At 36.1% G+C, this 18218-nt stretch overlaps 1 protein-coding gene across 1 annotated transcript in view; it reads right to left on the bottom strand.

Moving 5' to 3' along the window:
• The window catches only part of SKAP2 (src kinase associated phosphoprotein 2), a 120649-nt gene that overhangs the window by 34520 nt on the left and 67911 nt on the right, over positions 1-18218 (bottom strand). Inside the window, exons 5-9 of the mRNA XM_040075548.1 lie at positions 15148-15225; positions 14351-14434; positions 5621-5745; positions 4649-4712; positions 4145-4249 (exon numbers count right to left, since the gene is read on the bottom strand). Of these exons, the coding sequence (XP_039931482.1) occupies positions 4145-4249; positions 4649-4712; positions 5621-5745; positions 14351-14434; positions 15148-15225 (456 nt within the window). The remainder of the gene's footprint in view (positions 1-4144; positions 4250-4648; positions 4713-5620; positions 5746-14350; positions 14435-15147; positions 15226-18218) is intronic.

Raw genomic sequence — 18218 nt, 5'->3', positions numbered from 1 at the left:
CATTCCTATCATCCTGTGCCCAATCAGAGGCTGAATCAATCCTCACATTTAACTTATAGAAAACTAGGAACTGATGCAAGTTGCACTGGCTGGAGATCACCACAGCACTGAATTTCACTATCCTTACCTCTTTCTCACCTGGAAGGTCTCTGTGTTATGGACAGGCTAAGAAGATATGGCATAAAACCATCATATTTGTGTCATATTACATTTCTTCAGGATTTCCAACCTTATCTGTTCTGTAAGGGCTCTGTAAGGGAGGGTTTTACCTCCATGCAGGCAAATAAGCACCACCAAAACAAGAATCAAAACTTATCTTTAGAATCATTTCAATGGAAATTATACTGCAAACCATGGAAAGGACTGCTATAATGCAAGTTTGTGGGGAAAGAGAGAACAAAAGAAAAAAGCCAACACAAAATTGGAAATTAAGGTAAATATGCTAGCTTAGATTAACACCTCATTTCTCCTATTGGGCCAGAGTGTGGTAGGCAGCACACAAACTGAGCCGAGTTTGAAAAAAGGCAGGCAGTAGTTGGCATTGCAGTTTTGGGTATGTGCTTCACACAGATGGGAAACCACAAAAGACAATACTGAAGGCCCTTAAAACTATGTCACTGAAACCTCAAGTTAATAAAAAAATTCTGTCTCCAAGGGCTGTAACAGACGGGAACAACTTTAAAGCTGGCACATGTTCTGTTTTATGACAAGGACAACTCTATTGTTTAAAATACCACTGAGCTAGAAACTCTATGCATTGAGGTAGCTCTATCCAGAACACGCAGTTATTTAATACTACAGTTTCAGATGCTGTTTTATGTTATAGCTTGTAACATTCAGCTGTGGACTGCAAAATTATATATAGTGTACTAAGGTAGAAAATAAATTAAGCTAATTAAGAAAAATGGTCTTTTACTAACAATTTTTTTCATTCTGCTTAGCCAAGTTTTCCTCCATTATTTTATTAAAAACCAAAAAGTCTAAAGCCTAGTTTGCTGAAGACAGTATAAAGATTTCTTTTCCTGAAGAATCTCCCAAGGGAAATTTTACAAGTTGGGAATTCTTTAAAAGTTCTGATGTTTTTGACTTTACCTGAATAACCACACTAAAACACTGACTAATACTGAGAACCATGAAAATTATACTTCCATGGTAAATATGAATTTGTATGGGCTATTAAAGAAGAAAGTGACTTAACAGATCAAAAGATTAAATTTCCCACATCTCTTTGTACCTTTCCCAACTATCAACCTGCCAGCAGACAGTACATAGTGTATGCCAGTGAAATCTATGCTTTAGGCTAATAGACTGTTGGCATTCTGGATACTAGTTTGGACCTATCCAGCTTCTGCCTGGAAAATTCATTTACACTGTCTCTTGTCACAAGCAGGAGGGAAAAAAAATAGCTAAGTAATGAGAAAGCAAGAGAATACAGTGTCAGTCCTGATTACCGACAAAGTTCTCAAAATTTCCCCATTTTCAAAAGTGTGCAAAATTTTTGATATCCTTATTTTAGTCCAAAACTATTTTATTCAAACACCAAACCAAATATTATAAAAACGCTGGAAACTATAGAAATGCAAAATTTTACTTACGTGAGAAAAGGCAAATTATAACCAAATAAATGATAACAGTTCAATGAGCTGAGCACCTGAAAATCAATATTTATAAAGCTAGTGGATCTGTGAAAGCAGAGGTTTAGAATCCTCTACCATGAATATGCTTTGAGGATAAAAAACAAGTGGACATTAATTTCTTCCCCCTCTTCACAAGGACCTAGCATGTTTGCCTTCTGCATTCCAGGGCTTAGCATAGCTTTGCAGCTGTACAAATAATTTTTTTCTTTTTTTTCTTAACAGGCATTCCAAATTTCCTATTTGTTCTGTATTATTATGCCAGGTAACAGCAGGGATAATGATGCTCCACCCTTTGACCATGAAAGGAAGAAAGCACAATTCACTTACCTGGGAAAATAGAAAGGACAGCCAACAGTAATTAAATGCAACCAATCAGGCCTAATTAGAGGAGACGAGACCAAACTGGAGTGTACTCTTTTACCATCAAGTTTAGATGAACAGCTATACAAGAAACAAATAAGGCCTACTCCTGTGAGGCTTGTCAACCAGCATTTCATCTAACACACTTCAATATGATATGGATTAAGAAGAAAAGGACAGCACTAAGGCCTCAGAGCCGCAAGTCTGTAATTCCATTTAAGCATAGGATTATTAAAGCACATTTATGGAAGATAAAAGGACTAAATAATCACCTAAAATCTACAGCAAGTTTATGCTTTATTTTTACTTAATTATGCCAACACATCAGAGACAAAACTAAAAGCTCCACTGTAACAGTTAAATGGTCTTTCCTGAAAAGTTCACAATTCAAATAGATAAGATGGAAAAAGCATTAGATAAAGGAAGATAATCTCTACTTGATAACATGAAAATGAAGCACACTCCAAAATCATGAGGAAATAAATTAATTTAACTAAAAACTGAAACTATATTTCTTGAACTGCCCCTTCTTTGTGATGTTGTTACATTTCATGGTTATTTGCCACATTAGGAGATAGCAGTGCCTGGAAAACTGTCATAAAAATGGGATATAAATTCCTACAAAATCACACCAAGGCAGCAATTCACTAAAGACAGAGTTCAAAGCAGAGAACTCAAAATCTATATTAACCAATGCCCTCCTCCCAGTATTTTATGTATTACTGCTCCAGATCTACTTACTATCTGACATTCAAATGAACAGGGAAGGTAAGTGAAGTTCAAAAAAAGAGTATTTTATCTCAGGATATATGGAGAGCATCTTTAACAAAAACATAAGCAAGCATACAAGACCACTTTCTGTAAGAACCTCAGCACCCACAAAGCACTGTAATAAGGTTTGGCTGTATCTTGTAGCTATAAGATTAAGCCTGGTAATACAGTTTTTATATTCATTGCAGAGAGTTTTTAGCATGCCTGACACATTGCATGTCATTTTAGCAAAACGTGCATTCTATGTTGAAGGAATGTAGGTACAATTCAAAGACATAGAACAACCAAAAAAAACACCTCCTAAAGACATATAATTTTATATCTTATAATTTTATGATATTCATTTTTGTGAATGAATATAGTAAAATTAATTTTCATTTTCTTGGGTTTTGCCCTTTATTCACTGAAATGACCTTAAACTGAAAATCAAGACAAAGTGTAAAATGTTCTTGTCTCCAGTGGCCAGGAAATTCTACCTAATAGATACAGAATGTTAGTCAGAAAGTTAGTCACGTGACACAACTGATTTTTCTTCTCAAATTATTGCTGATAATTGAACTGCTCCAAACAGCAAGGGATATAGAACTCTATTTCATACAAAGTGATTATTAATTGTCATATCACTTCAAAGTATCATTTGTTAACTAATGATAACTGAAAATTTGATTTTTTTCACAACTTCTTAAAATTTAACAAAGAACAGGCACCTTTCTCCTAGTATTTGAATGTCTACAATCAGGATCTTTTGCCAAGCTCTTTTACTTTTGTTTTGCCATCTGACAGATACAGTTGGACATTTAGCCATAACCATTCAACCACATCGGAAAGACCACAGTAAAAAGTTTCTGTATAATCACAGCCATGCTGGAAAACATGAAACAGAACAGTGTCAACAGTTGTGTTGCATTCCTTGCAGCTCATTTCCAGAGTCTTTTCAAACAAACACATTGCTTTCTTGCAGGATCATAACAACATGCATTAGGCAGAAGCTGGTAAGATTTAGAATGATAGAGAACTTTTGCTTAACACAAATGCCTAAATACATACATACAGGGCATGTTGCGGAAAAAGCTGTAAGGCTTTTCAATTTTTTAATTTTAAAAAATTGCATACCGGGAAATGTTAATGAGTTGACAGTCCCCCAAGTTCACTTTTACACATTCTGCGCTATTTTGATGCCCCTGCTAAAGAAAACTGTTCACTCTCAGAACTGGAGACATTCTTTTGTCAATGTCATAGCAAAATCTGAACTCTACAAGTATCTTATCTGTCACGCTACTTTACTCAGTTCCTTTAAGCCACTCAGAGTTATCAAACTAGAAGTAGAGAAGACAAAATGATCACAAGTCACACAGTTAGAAAGAATTCAACAATACCTTTAACTTCCTCATAAATGCTATCATCTATCGGTTCACTGTTCACTTGTCCAACATCATCATATTCCTCTTCCTCCTCCTCAGGAATAGTATTAGATCCCGTATCTATGTAACAGTGGTTTTAAAAAGTTAACATTTAGTGGAAAAGAATGTCTAAGCAGAAATTTATGCAAAATGAAAACAATTCTTCCATGACTTGCTCCTTCCAGTACATTCTGCTTATTTTTTTTTTACACTGTTCAATGGATAAGAAAGTTTATACGAAGGAGTTTGTATAAGGGAGAGCTTTCAAGCTAAATAATATCCTGGGAGAAAAGCAAAAATCTTGAAAAAAAGGAAAAGTCACATAAAAGCTGCAACACAATTGAAAACTAGGACTTGCTACTCAAAACTTGGACATGTGGGAATCCTACATGTACTAACATGACAGATAAATAAATGGACAGAACTACTATCACTAAGCAGTATTGGCAATAAAGGCAACTGCTCTACTGGCTGGCTTACCTTGAATTACAAATTTGACTTGCTGTACCCATTCCTCTGCTTCTTTGGGAGTGGCAGCTGTAAACTATTAAATGTTTATTAATAACTACTAGCAGTAATGACAAAAACACAACTACAATTTCATTAGCAATAAAAAAAGAGGGAATGTAACATTCCCGTCACTTCCTCAAGAAACCATTAGCAATTCTTTTCATGTCTTCTGGTACTTTTCTTGCAAGGATGCTTCTTATAATGTACAGCTAATTTTGACAAATTTACGTAATTGAAGGAGAGGATGATGGATTTGAAACTCTGATCAGCAGCTGGCAGCTGTGCAGAAAAAAGCTGCTTCTCTTCATCAATGTCAAAGCCAGAACTGATGAACAAAATTTGCCCTTGACAATTAGAAGACACCCATGAATTTCTTTAGACTGCTGGGTACAGTTTTCTTAAAAATGTTCTTGTCAGACTCCAACACACTACCTGACAGCTTAATTAACTGGCTTTCAACCGCAATCTCAGATATTTAAAACTTATTAAACTTACATTCCATATTGATGTCTGGCTGATAGATCTCTGAATTGCACAGCTGATATGTGCCTTTTTGTCGGTTTTCCTTGAAAAGCCATGACCAATACAATATGTATTTAACACTGATACATATTTTAACCTTTTTTTACTATTTAATTCATCCAAGAATTAAAGACACAAAGCCACACAATACAATAGATATTAAAATGCTAATATTGAAATGACTGATAAAGATGATAGATTTCCTTGCTCTTGACCAAAAAGATAATATTTGAACATGTACATACATAAGTTTAATCAGATTTTTTTTTCCTAATATATGAATATAAAATATAAGCAACCAAGGGTTTCCTTTTTTCATTACGATATCAGTGACAGTTGTTTCACTGAAATGTTAATTCAGTAACTAGAATAGTAACAGCTTTGTCAATTAAATTTCAAGTCAACACAAAAAAGTCCAACCTGATAAATGCGCTTATCTGGAGCAGAGATTTCAAAACAACAATCTTTCTTTGCATCCTTCCGAAGGCTATTATTCATTCTGATGGTGTAGCCCTCTAAGGCAAATTCACCTTTCTGTTGTTTGTCTGTTGGAGATAAAAAACAAAGTTAGAGCTTCATTTACAACAGTGAATGTAAGTGGCTCAGCAGGTTATCGTTTATTCAGATTTTGTTTTCTATTTCATGAATTTTACAAAGAACAGGGAGGTTTTTAGCAAAAAATGATTAAGTGATGCTTCTGGAGATAAAGCTTTATTTTAGGGGACGATGTACCCAGAAGTACATTTTTCTGTAGGATGCCTAAGGAATTCCACAGGGGGATGTTTGCAGATGGTGGTCTTATTTAGTAAGAAGTGCATGTTATGACACTTGTATCTAGGGAAAGCCAAGAACTGGAACTTGCAAGACACATTTCCTATAAATCAGTGTCTCTTTCAGGTTCAGTAAACCAATGGAAAAACCTGTCTAGCTCAGAACTTGCTGAGCTCCCTCCTAAACTAACCACTTCACTCAAAAAATAAACTTCAAGTTTCTTTTTAAGCAATTGGAAAAGCTGCTTTTCACATTCTCCCACCCACTCCCAGATGTGCCTCCTTTCAACATGGCAAAAATACAGAATGAATTTTGTTATAAATTCAGGTGTGTGCATCTGTGTTCATTCCAAAAGCATTTATCTCAAAATAGCAAATGTTTAATTAGCTAATAAAAGTCCTAAGCCCTACCACAGTTTATTAGGTACAGCCATGTGGTTGTTTTAAAGACAATTCTACTTTTCAAAGGTTCTGGTTTATAAAAGTATCACTTACAACAGATCTGGCTTTAAATGCACTGCTTGTTGTGCAAGCAGCACCTGTGCACTCCTTTTGAGCCCTTCAAACCAAATTCAACATCAGATTTTATGTGCTCTGGCATATTTTGGCGAATATTACAAACAAACCAAAAATGTAAAAGTAATTAAGTTTTGTAATTTCTGCAGATCACAGCGCAGCATTCAAGTGAAGACTGGCATCACAGTTCACATTTTACACAGGCAAACAAAGAACAAAGCGCAGTTGCATTATCAAAAAATGCCATTTAGTGTGGGGGTTTTTTACACAGAAGAGAAAAACATTAATTAACAATAAGCAGCAGGCACAGCAGCAAAACTCTTTTAAGTACTGCTGAATAGAACTTAGGTGCAAACTGAGCATCCATTGCTTATGCTTGTCAACAAAAGGAGAAAATTTCTACAGTAGACAAAATAGGAAAACTATAGTTTTCAACAAATTTTTGTCTTATTTCTGGGAATTTAATAGGAAAGAAAATCTGTTTCCACTCCTGAGAGGGTAGAAATTGGCTAACACAGCAATGTGAATATAAATGGACATAAAGGCAGTCACCAGTCAAATTCTCTTTCTAGTAAACTTATATGCACATAGACACACATTCTCTGTCCTTCCAATTTTTTATGAACTCTCACCCAGGGCAAGCAAATACCCAATAATAGAGATATATGAGAAAATCCAGGGCACTACTCTATTTTCACTTCCACTCCCTTTCCCCATAGTAAGTTTTATTCTGTCTTAAATAAGTACTAATAGAAGTATAGTATTAATATAGTACTAATATTTTATATTTGCTCAATCCTCCACACCTATTTCAAACAGCACACACATGCAAAATTCATGAAATCACACCAAGGTAGATATTAGAAATAATAACTTGCAATAGGCTAACTAGGTTCCTTTTAATGAAATTCATTTCTGCCTAAAAGACTGTTATTGTTCCCACACTTGTGACCTCAGGGAGAAGATGAAGTGAAACACATTAATTTCTCACTCTCCCATGCTGGAGGTTTATCAAAACCATAGAAGATAGGAGCATGCAGGCAGAATAAACAAACACCAGGTTCAAAAGGTAAAAACATTTTGTCAAGATAAAAATGAGGCAAATTTACTCTCTTGGATTATTTCAGAGACTGCTTCTCTGTGACACGGGTGATCCCTTTTATGGTAATATACTTTTACAGAGCTGATCTCGAATGATCTTTGCACTGTTCTTTCAAAGAGCACTGCAGTTAAACCACAAAAATGCTGTACACTTTGGAAGGGGATAGTGCATGGCATCCATATCCTATTTGATTGTTTTTCTGTTTATATTGTTTTTGTCTTATCTCTCTGAACACACTATTTCAGTGCTAATGAAAATTACCTGTATGCACCGCCAAATTATATATATATCCATCCTTTGCTATTATAGTCTTTCAATGACCATTATAGCAATTGATAGACTTCGCATTGCTTCTTTTACTTCCAATTGTCTTAGCAGTAACCTCTGAATAAAGTCCAGTGTGGTGCAAATGAGGAAATTCTAAGACAATGAGGTACTTCGCAGCCCTGACTCAGACCCTGTTAAAGTTGAAAGACTCAGTATGGCTTCACACTCCCTCTGGCAGCAAGCCAGAGATAAGACCCAGTACGTCCTGGGAAATGGCTCCTCAAATACAGAATGGCAGAACACAGGTCAGCTATAGCTCAGCTGCCTGCTCTGATGGTGACAAACAATGTACGTCTACAAACCCCATTGCCCGATCCCCACCGAGCAAACCATGACCCACAGTAGCTCCTTGGCCAGGCCGAGTAGTGAGGTGCAGGCTGGAAGGCAGAGCCTTCCTGGGATGGTCAGACTCAGCAATCACCTCGGCTTGGCACACTGCTTGGCACAGGCTTGCAGCTCAATGGGTTTGGACAGACCCAGGCTTTTGGTTTCAAGATGCCCTGTGAAGTTAAGGCCACAGCGACTCCTCTGAACTTTCACGTCGGGAGTTAAATTGTTTAGATCAGAAATATTTTCTGGAGACTGTGCTTTAGGGAGAATTTGACAGTTTCTGATATTTAAAAGCTATGAAGAATTTAGGATATTACTTGGAGATGTAAAATTAGATTGTTTTTATAGAGGGAGTCAACAGCAGCTTCAAAAAGCGTATTTACATTACAGATACTTAACTTTCATTTTGAACCCCCAAATCAGACCCAGAGTTTGGCCTAGGCAGAAATACAACAGCATATTTAGGAAGTACTAGGGAGATATATGCTGATGGAACAGATTTCTCTGAAGAACGATAACATTTTTGCTGCCTGTTATTTTCTCAAGATAGAGCTTTTCAATTCAACAACAGGAAACCCTTAAGTTGTCCCAGAAAAACATAAAACAGAAATGCAAAAAGTGTAATATCAGTCTTGTAAAAATAAAAAGGATAGCGAACATCATGAAGCATAAGTTGTTCCACAATGAAGCCAAATTTCATTTCACCATAATGTGTCCTTTGCTCTCATCTGCTCATCCTCCTCTCTCCCCTTCTTCCCATGTCAGGCACAGAACAGAAAAATAAATCTGGGTCTACATAGATCATTTTGCAACAGGAATTTAAAATCATTTTAAAAAATAGTATAGAAGAGGGGAGAATCAGGCACCAAGTATATTAAAAAAAAAATCACCAAAGCTAGTACACAGAAATTTAAGAGAAAAAAAATATTGGGGGGGGAGGGGCTATATTTAACATAGAGAAAATTCAGATCTGAATAAAATTTGAAAGCATTTAGATATTTCTCTTGTTTATAAACATTCATCCTAAAAACAGTTAAATGTTGTTAACAGAAACAGAGCCAATATTATATTGGGTAAAGAGAGTCTCAAGGGAAGCAGAGAAAAAGCATTTTGAAGTAACCTTGTGTAACTAAGTCCATGGGAACATTTAAAACAAAGAAGGGTAAACCTTCAATGAGATCTTGAAATTACTGGGTTGTAAATTTGAGGCCTAAGGCAATGTGCTCATATTATTAACACATGTAAAAAGAACTAGTACGTTCTGAAGAACAGAGAGGACTCGGATAGTAGAAAGGAAAGAAGTTACAGAGAAAGACGTAAGGAACAAAGGCAAACAGAAAGATTTCAGAGAGTGATAAAGTATTTATAGATGCCATTAGAATCTATAATTTAACTCTCTTCATCTTGATTAGGAGCTTGTAAGATTTTACAGTTTACATGGCTTCATGCTAAATGTAATTTCACATACTTTTCCATGTGCAAGATGTCTGCTATCTAAAAATAGTTCAGCGTAAGTATCTCCAAAATGGTAATTCCTTTTCCAGCTTTTGGAACAGTCTTTTCCAAATGCATGCACAGAAGTTCCTCCCTTTTAGACAGCAGATCTGAAATGTAATCAACTTTTTTTTTTCTTCTTTCCTTTAATCTAGTCCTCTGAGAAATTGAAATTGTAAAATAATTAAGAAATGGAGGCAGTGATTTAGGGTACTGAATTGTTTATATTGTTTGCTTATACCCAGTAGTTATTTTTTAAATAACTCATTGTTAACGGCAAGTGTGACTCTTGAGGTCTTAATATAAGTCTCACAGCAGAAGATCGAGTACACATTAGATAGGTGCCTTTGATGGCCATCACCCTGCTACAACAATGTCCTGTTGAGTATGCACATTTCCCTTTTCTGCCCTAATATAAGTAATTCACCACTGGCCTGGTCATACTATCTTATTATTCAGAGACATCCAAAACTATAATGTCCATGCTAAAACTAAGGAAATTTAAAAAAAATAAACTCGGACTTTTCTAAAAGCCTCTGAATTATACCCGTCTTTAACATCATATTACTGGCAGGCAGGCAGATACCATTTTCAAGTTATAAAAATGAAAATAAATTTTTAGTGCCCATTAGCAGAGGAAAAATTACCATAATGTTATCAATTACTGTCTTGCTAAACATTTAGCTGATCTCTCCAGTTTGCTGAGACAGAAGGGCATATAACATTGTGGCCTAGTGAGAAAGAAGTAATGAAGCCATTAATTCAATCATTTATAAAGCAACAAATTAACTTTCCTTATTCACATGCACTTTGAGGTCTGAAAGGTTATCCATACCATCTCGGTGTCTGAGGACACAGGAACAGCGAGAGATCATACAGAAAAATGATAGAGAACCAGAGTATTCAATTCAGGGTGCAACTGCATGGAAGGAAAGAAAAGAGAGGACTATAAAAGATTTAGAGAAGGAAAGACGACAAAAAGGAGCACCAGGCAAGCTTCTCAAAATCCCACCCTGCTCTGACATTTGAATACGCTCCTCTGCAATGTTCTGGGCCACGTGCTGGCAACTGATACCGCAGCACAGGCATAAATACACACGTGCTTCCAGCAATACCTATTTCTGATGTGATTAGCTCAAACATTTAAGTTTTGTTTCTCCATCTACTCCATTTATCAATGATCGAAAGAAAAAATGTGGGTGATGCACTTAGACCTGTCTATTCTGCAGGGATAAATTACATTGCTTCACTACCCAATGCTACACAAAATGTAGAAGAAAACAGAAGAGAAAATGGAAACGACATACACCAGCCTGCAAGCATCACAACTGTTGAAGAGATGCTTGGAGTCGTTTAGGTGAATACACACACAAACACACAGCCATTTACTGCATTTCACAGGCTTTATCTTCCACTATGTACTTCTGGGCTAGGCGTCACATTTTTCATCATTCAGCTTGGAGTAAATGATTCTGAAACTCTTCCTTACATGTTTCTGAGCTTTATACACTTCCACACTTCTTGCTTTCCCAATGCAAAAAGGAGAGTCAGAAGAACTAAAACTGTTTTGGAAACACCAAATCTATACAAATAATAAAAAGGCATCCTATAGCCTCATGTTTACCACTGACACTTAAGCATGAAAATCAAACTTTGGTCAACAAAAGACACATCATAGCAGACACAAAGTAGCTTTCACAGATTATTCACCTATGGTCTGGTTTTAAAAACAGACACACATCAAAAGCCAAGATGGATGCAGAAATCCCTGCTGCCTCCCAGCATTACATCCCCCAACACAGAGGCACTAGCAGCCCATCACCCATTTAAAATAATGCAGGCAGCAGGCCTGAGTATATGTGGAATCCTTGTCACTTTGAAACCAGGTTCATAATTTGCACAAAGACACCAAACACACACTTCAGTGCTGTTCTATAGCTGGCAAGAACATGCTCTGAATTTCTACATGGTCCAAGTCATCGAGGGTCATAGTAAAAGAAGGTGGCCCCCAGTACAACAGCATACTACAGAAGGTACCACTGCTGGCCACAACAGCAGGAGTGAAAACAGCTGCAGTGAGTAAATGCCAGACCTGCTCAGGATTGCCTCATAGCACACCTCATCCATGCTGACAATCTGCAGCTGAACAGCGTGATAAACTGCAGCACGTACGTTCACAAGCATTAGGATGACAGCTCACTTCTAACAGCATACTAGCCTGCCATGGCTGGTGTCCAGTTTCTGCACAATGATGCTGAGTTGCTTCTGCACTGGAACAGGGACTTTTACACATGACAGCATGACAGGCCTGAAGAAAGTACCTCTGATCAGTCTAGAAAAAAACATTTTTTATTCAAAAGCAACTTCAGGATTGGCTTAGTCATCCCATATTACAAGATTAAATCACTACACCATGCTTAACTGGTTTTTCTGCACTACAAGCTCCAATCCAATGGAGATAGGGCAGAAATTCATGGATCTGATTTGTTTGCTTCCTCCATGAATTACTGTTTGGAGTCCAACTGTGCCACATTCTCTACAACTACGTGAAAGGAGGTCATAATGAGGCGGGGGTCAGTTGCTTTTTCAAGTAACAAGTGATAGAACAAGAAGAAATAGCCTCAAGTTGCGCCAGGGAAGGCTCAGATTTTTTTTCACTGAAAGCATTGTCAAGTATTGGAACAGGCTGTGCAGGTTAGTGGTGGAGTCCCCATCCCTGGAGATATTTACTACACATGTAAATGTGGCACTTAGGACAGGGTCTAGTGGTGGGATTGTCACTGCTGCGTTAATGGTTGGACTCACTGATCTTAGAGATCTTTTCCAACCTGAATGATTCTATGATTCAATACAGTTCCAATGGACCATATACCCCTCCCACATCATTAGCTCATGATTAGGAGGACCTCCCCCAAACCATCTGCAGCCTAGAAAAGCTGCAAATTAATTACCCAAAAAAGAAAAAAAGTCAAAAAGTCTACAGATTCATAAATTAAAGAGGTCCTACAAAATATCACATTCAATTGTTGCGAGAGGACACGAAAAAGTAACACACAGCTAAGCTAAGCTCAGAGCAAAAAGAAGGCAAGTTTACTTATTTGACCTTGCTTATATAGATTCTGGACAATGACCAGGGATTGGAGAATAAGGTTGCTACCTCTCCACCTCACTGGCCAGACTAGAAGTCCATCAATTGTCCCTCATCAGAGAGGAATGCAAAAACAATCACTCTGTTTATGTTACAATCCATGAGAAGACTCGACTACAAAAATGCAAACAAATCAGAAGGCTAAAACTCAGGGCAAAAGTCAATTCCTAACATGACACCAACCTTCTGAGTGCTAGGGAATGTATTTCCATGTATCTTAACTTTCAATGCGGGTACTAAAAATTGCAACACAGACTTGATAATCAGTCGCAAAAGACAGGAAAAAAAAAAAAAAAATAAGGACAAAGACCAGGTGGGCAACATACAAAGATCATATGCTAGGAAGAATAAATAATCATCAGCACAGCCACAAGGAAAAGAATGTTTTAAAAAAAAATCAAACCTTATTTTTTCTAAAAATCTAGCCGACAAAAATGCAAAGATTTTATAATCAAGAACAATCTTTATGAATTAGCCATAGATTCTGAAAAAAATTGTGATTTTTAAAGTACTAGGCAATGTATATATATATATGTATATATACAATCAAGGAATGAAACAAACTGGAGCAAATTATATTAGTCTTTGAATAAAAAAACCCCACATAATAACTACCTGCGGTAATCTCAAAAATAAAACACCAACAATAAGAAGGAAAAAAACCAAAATCTTCAATAGAAAGTTTACCCTGGAATTTTTTCTGGAGGTGGGGGGAGGTTGGGGAGGGGAAGACTATTGTAGTTTTAAAATTTACTCAGATATATAACATTTAGTTTACCCTTAAGCATCAAATGCACATAGCACAAAATTTAAATCTGTTTTATTTTACTTTAAATTTTGAAAATTCAAAGTAATACTGTAGTATTACATTAGTATTAGATTCTTTCCAAACTGGCCTTTTAAAGTTAAAAGTCATCTTCAGATGTTTGCTTTAGTTTCCATGGCTGGCTTTAGTTAAATACACTACTTAATTCCTAGCTTTTCCAGAACATAAACTATTTAAAAAGAAAGAAAGAACTCCACTATGCAGCTTTTAGATTAATATTTTCCTGGATAGAACCATCTCTAAGGAACTCGGAAGGTATAATTACTAGAGGATGTTTTCAAATTAACATCCTATTTGTAGAGAAAGAATATTTTCTATCTAGTAAAACAACTGAGTACCAGCATACTATCAAACTGAACAGCCAGCTGTTATTAGCCAAGTAGCTTTAAAAAAAACTTAATTTTTTTCCCTTCAGTTTCCCCGCTTTAGAAAACACTGACAGGTTCTTACAAATATTTACACATGAATTTTAAAAATTCACAGCACTGTCCAAGAATTGCTTAAAAGAAAAGGTTTCTTTTAAAAGCTTCATTCCATTTCCTAAAATTACCTTTGATTCACAGTTTCCAACTCCAATAAAATTTTCATATTCTTTAGTGCATTAAAACATCATTGCTTTCATATTTGTTGTAAGTACCTTTGTCACTTCCATAGTAGTAGAAAACGGTCTTGCTGATAGCACACCAACGCTTCTGCCATTCAAAGCCAAGAAAAGCGTGATCTGAAATTAATACAACGTGTTATATCAGTTTATGCTATTATTGAACAAAAATGTGTTACTTCTTCTCAAGGGTGAGGTAGGAGGGAGGAGGAGTTAGGAAAAGACACCAAGGAAAGGAAACGAAGGAAATGCATGGCACTGAGAAGGAAATTAGAAATAAAAACTGGTGGCAAGAAAACAAATAGGAATTTGAAATCACATAAAGAGGGAAGTCATGTGTAACATTAAATACAAGGAAACAATGAACAACTTCCTAAATATTTCCTAGAGTTATCGCAGCATTAAGTGGGTATTAAAGTGACAATATAAGATTTATTGAATCAAGGTAAATATTGACTGAACCAAAGCTGAGATCAATATTTGCCCTCTTGAAGGAAAATAAATCTTGATGCTCACTGAAACATGAAGTCAACATATGGTACTTGAACATACATTCCTAATGTTTTCTTAAAAAATATCTGAAAGTCCCTAAATTACGGATGACTGGACTTTCACAGCATGATTTTGTTAGTCAATAAAGAAATAGGATTTTCTTTCAATACTACAGGAGCAATTATGTGCTATGCTTCTTTTGCATAATAATGCTTCAATGTTTCAGCTTCTTCTGATTTTATTTATCACTCCTGTATAAAGTTGTTCACGTGTGTAACATCAAATACAGACATACAGACTTCCCAGACATTAAATATGCCCTAGCCTTCACAAAGATTTACCTTTTCTACGTTTTTCCAGGTATCCAGCCTTCAGAACAAACTGAAGATCCTGAGCTGCAACAGGAGGAAACTGATTTCCTGAAAGAAAAACAAATTCTGTAATGCACTGCTTTTCAAGAAAACTGCTATATAAGCACTAATAAAATTATGGATTTTACAGTCTCAATATTCAAGAGCTACTGAAAAAAAATTCTAGTAACTATTATGCCAGATTATTTTAAGTAAATGAAGCATCTACCTATCAATGTCAGAGCTGTTGTCCTCACCACCTAAGGAAAAAGTAGCTGCATAACAGGACTTACAAGTCCCAGAAGGAAAAATGTCATTAAACAAAATACAGCAATTGTTTCGAATACAGCCTGTAAAGCAAGCTGGATAATGAAAGCACTAAGTTTTCAAATGTGCAAGTAAGAGAATCACAATCAAGAATCTCAGTTGAGCACAATTAAATCAGAAATGTGGTTTTCGGTACCAGCTTCACACCAAAATACCTTGAAACAGCATACAAGGTGAAGACCCTCTATTACACATCTACAAAAAAAGAACCAGATGAAGAGACAATAAAAGGTGCTGCCTATTGCTGACAGATTTTACCTTACTGCAATATGACACAAAACTACTGCCCATAGGATCTGTAAGGTGATAATGGGCAAACTAAAGACATTGTTCAGAGGTCTATAAAACTGTGGACCTACAGACACTAATTTTAGACACATTTACACTATGCCTGCATCTGCAAAATGGTGAGTATAGCTCACTGTATTTTTTTCCTTTTTCTCAACTGCTAATTCATAGGTAAGACTGACCAGTCAACCCTGCCTCATCTTAAAATATATCTTTAAATGTTAAAAATTGTGTCTTCTACCTTAGAACCTTTCCCTCTTAAAACAACAGAATGATGATTTAAACAGAACTCCTAGTATTAAGAACATGTTATATACATATAATATTTAATATGAATATAAATACCATACTGCTTACCCCAAGCAAAAAAGCAGAATAAAAGGTACTCCTGTGCCTATGCCGGATTTTTTAAGTGCATGTAAACAACATAGTGAACTTCCTACTACTTATTATCATCAAATATTCATAAGAGTCACTGTAGGTAGGTGGCAAGTTTACAAGGCAGCCATTATTCATCAGAATATATGTCATCTCATTACATTCTATCAATATAAACATACAGAAAAGACAAATTCTGTGCTAAAAACACCATTTAAAATTATGTAGCTTGGGCAGAAGACCAGTGGTCTGACCTTGAACCAAGCACTGTCTCTGAAAGGTGATACCAATTTCCTGGGGTTTTAGGTTGTTTCTTAAAATTGATTTTTTTTTTTTTTTAATTCAGTGTTTACAAATGAGTTGCTTTATGGTAGTCTTCTTTAAATACAATTATGACAGGAAAAAGACAAGAAAGAGATAGGAAGATGCACAGAATGCTGTTTTTTAAAGCATGAAAATACTCAAAATGAGAAGACATTCCTTAAATAATACAACTGGCTCTTTAGACTGCAAAATATTTTGTTTGACACCAAGACAGTAGATAGAATTTTACTTATGCTGATATTTCCACTACATTTTTTCTTAATATTATTTTTTAAATATTAGGAGTATACTAATGTCTATTTTATCTTCTATGGAATTCTGACTATTGTGTTAAAAATGCAAGAGCACAATGAACATGCATTTTAAAGTGATGCAGCTGTCCTCCCTTTCCTTTGTAATACGCAATCATAGCCCAAAATTAAATGGGAATTAAACACAAATAGACGTGATGGCTGGTATGTGAGATGTTTAACAGTTACTTTAAAAGGTGATGTAACGATGGTATTATGAGTGGGGGAGGTGAAGAGTTTTACAAATACGCATCTTGTATTGCTTTATATTGGTCATTGGGAGGCATCAGTGTGCAACACTTAAAACTCTACCTCATCCAGTAGGGCTCATCTTAGAACAGTGCAACCCCACAGATGAGGAAGACATAAAACCTAGATAAGCAAACAGACAAAAGCAGCTCACTCTTAAATTTTACAATTTAAGAATTTTAACCACCATTTAGATCTAACTTTACCCAATATTGTTTCTATCAGTTTGAGGTTTGATGAGGAAGCTTGACCAGTGATCATTTACTGAACAGTCAAATCAAATGGGACAACACCATCCCAAAGAAGCACATACTTTGGGGACTCCTTAGTGTAGTTATTCTGTCATCTGAACTGACTACTTCGTAGAATCAAAATTCCACTCTCAATTTTGCTACTTTTGCTATGACAAGTCAGGATAAATTTGGTGATAGTATTTTCTGTAACTACATTTGTTTTGCACAGGGCACTGAAAGCTTGTGAGGAAAAGAACATGCATGGAAAAAGAGTGTTTAAAACTGTCTGGTGCCACTGCAGAAAGAAGTCCTTCTCCCACCCTTAACCTGCAGAGAAGCCAGTTTCTTTTTCTATTCATCAAAGCAATGGAGGCAGTAACTCCAAGAAACAAACTGCAGCTGGTCAGCCCCACTGCCACTCACAATTTGTAAGTAGCTGAACCAGAAACAGATCATATGCATGTTATTATCTTTCTGTCAGAGAAGACTGGGAACCGAAAAATATGATGGAACTTTAGTTGAAGGGCAGTAGAAACAGACCCAATTGTAATATCCCACAACACATACAGCTGTATAAGAAAGAAAAAGCATAAATCTGGTTAAATTCCTTCTTTCATTGCCCTGTACCTTCAGAAGGAAGGGGAGGGAGAATAAGTAGCATGAAAAGCATAAAGGAAAGAGAAAGAACCACCTCCTCCCAGATTCTCATGAGCCACAGGTGTTGTGCATATGTGGCAGGAAGAAGGCACAAACGTGGATATACCATTGTCCCAGTACTACAACAAAAAGAGGGGGAGGAAAGAGGAGAGAGTCAGTCACATCTTCCTTACAGTTACTGCTGAGATTCAGCATGGGAAACTTCTAAGTTGTATTATCTGTCTATCCTTCTCCCATTTTTTTCATTTCTTTACTGTCTTGTCCACATCTCAAACAGGGTTTAGAATGAACTGCAACCATTCGATGTGGGAACTCA

The sequence above is a fragment of the Hirundo rustica genome, chromosome 1, assembly GCF_015227805.2.
Source record: "Hirundo rustica isolate bHirRus1 chromosome 1, bHirRus1.pri.v3, whole genome shotgun sequence".
NCBI classification, from domain to species: Eukaryota; Metazoa; Chordata; class Aves; order Passeriformes; family Hirundinidae; genus Hirundo; species Hirundo rustica.
Note: the sequence above shows the minus strand (reverse complement) of the source record. Positions and strands in the feature narration are given on the sequence as shown.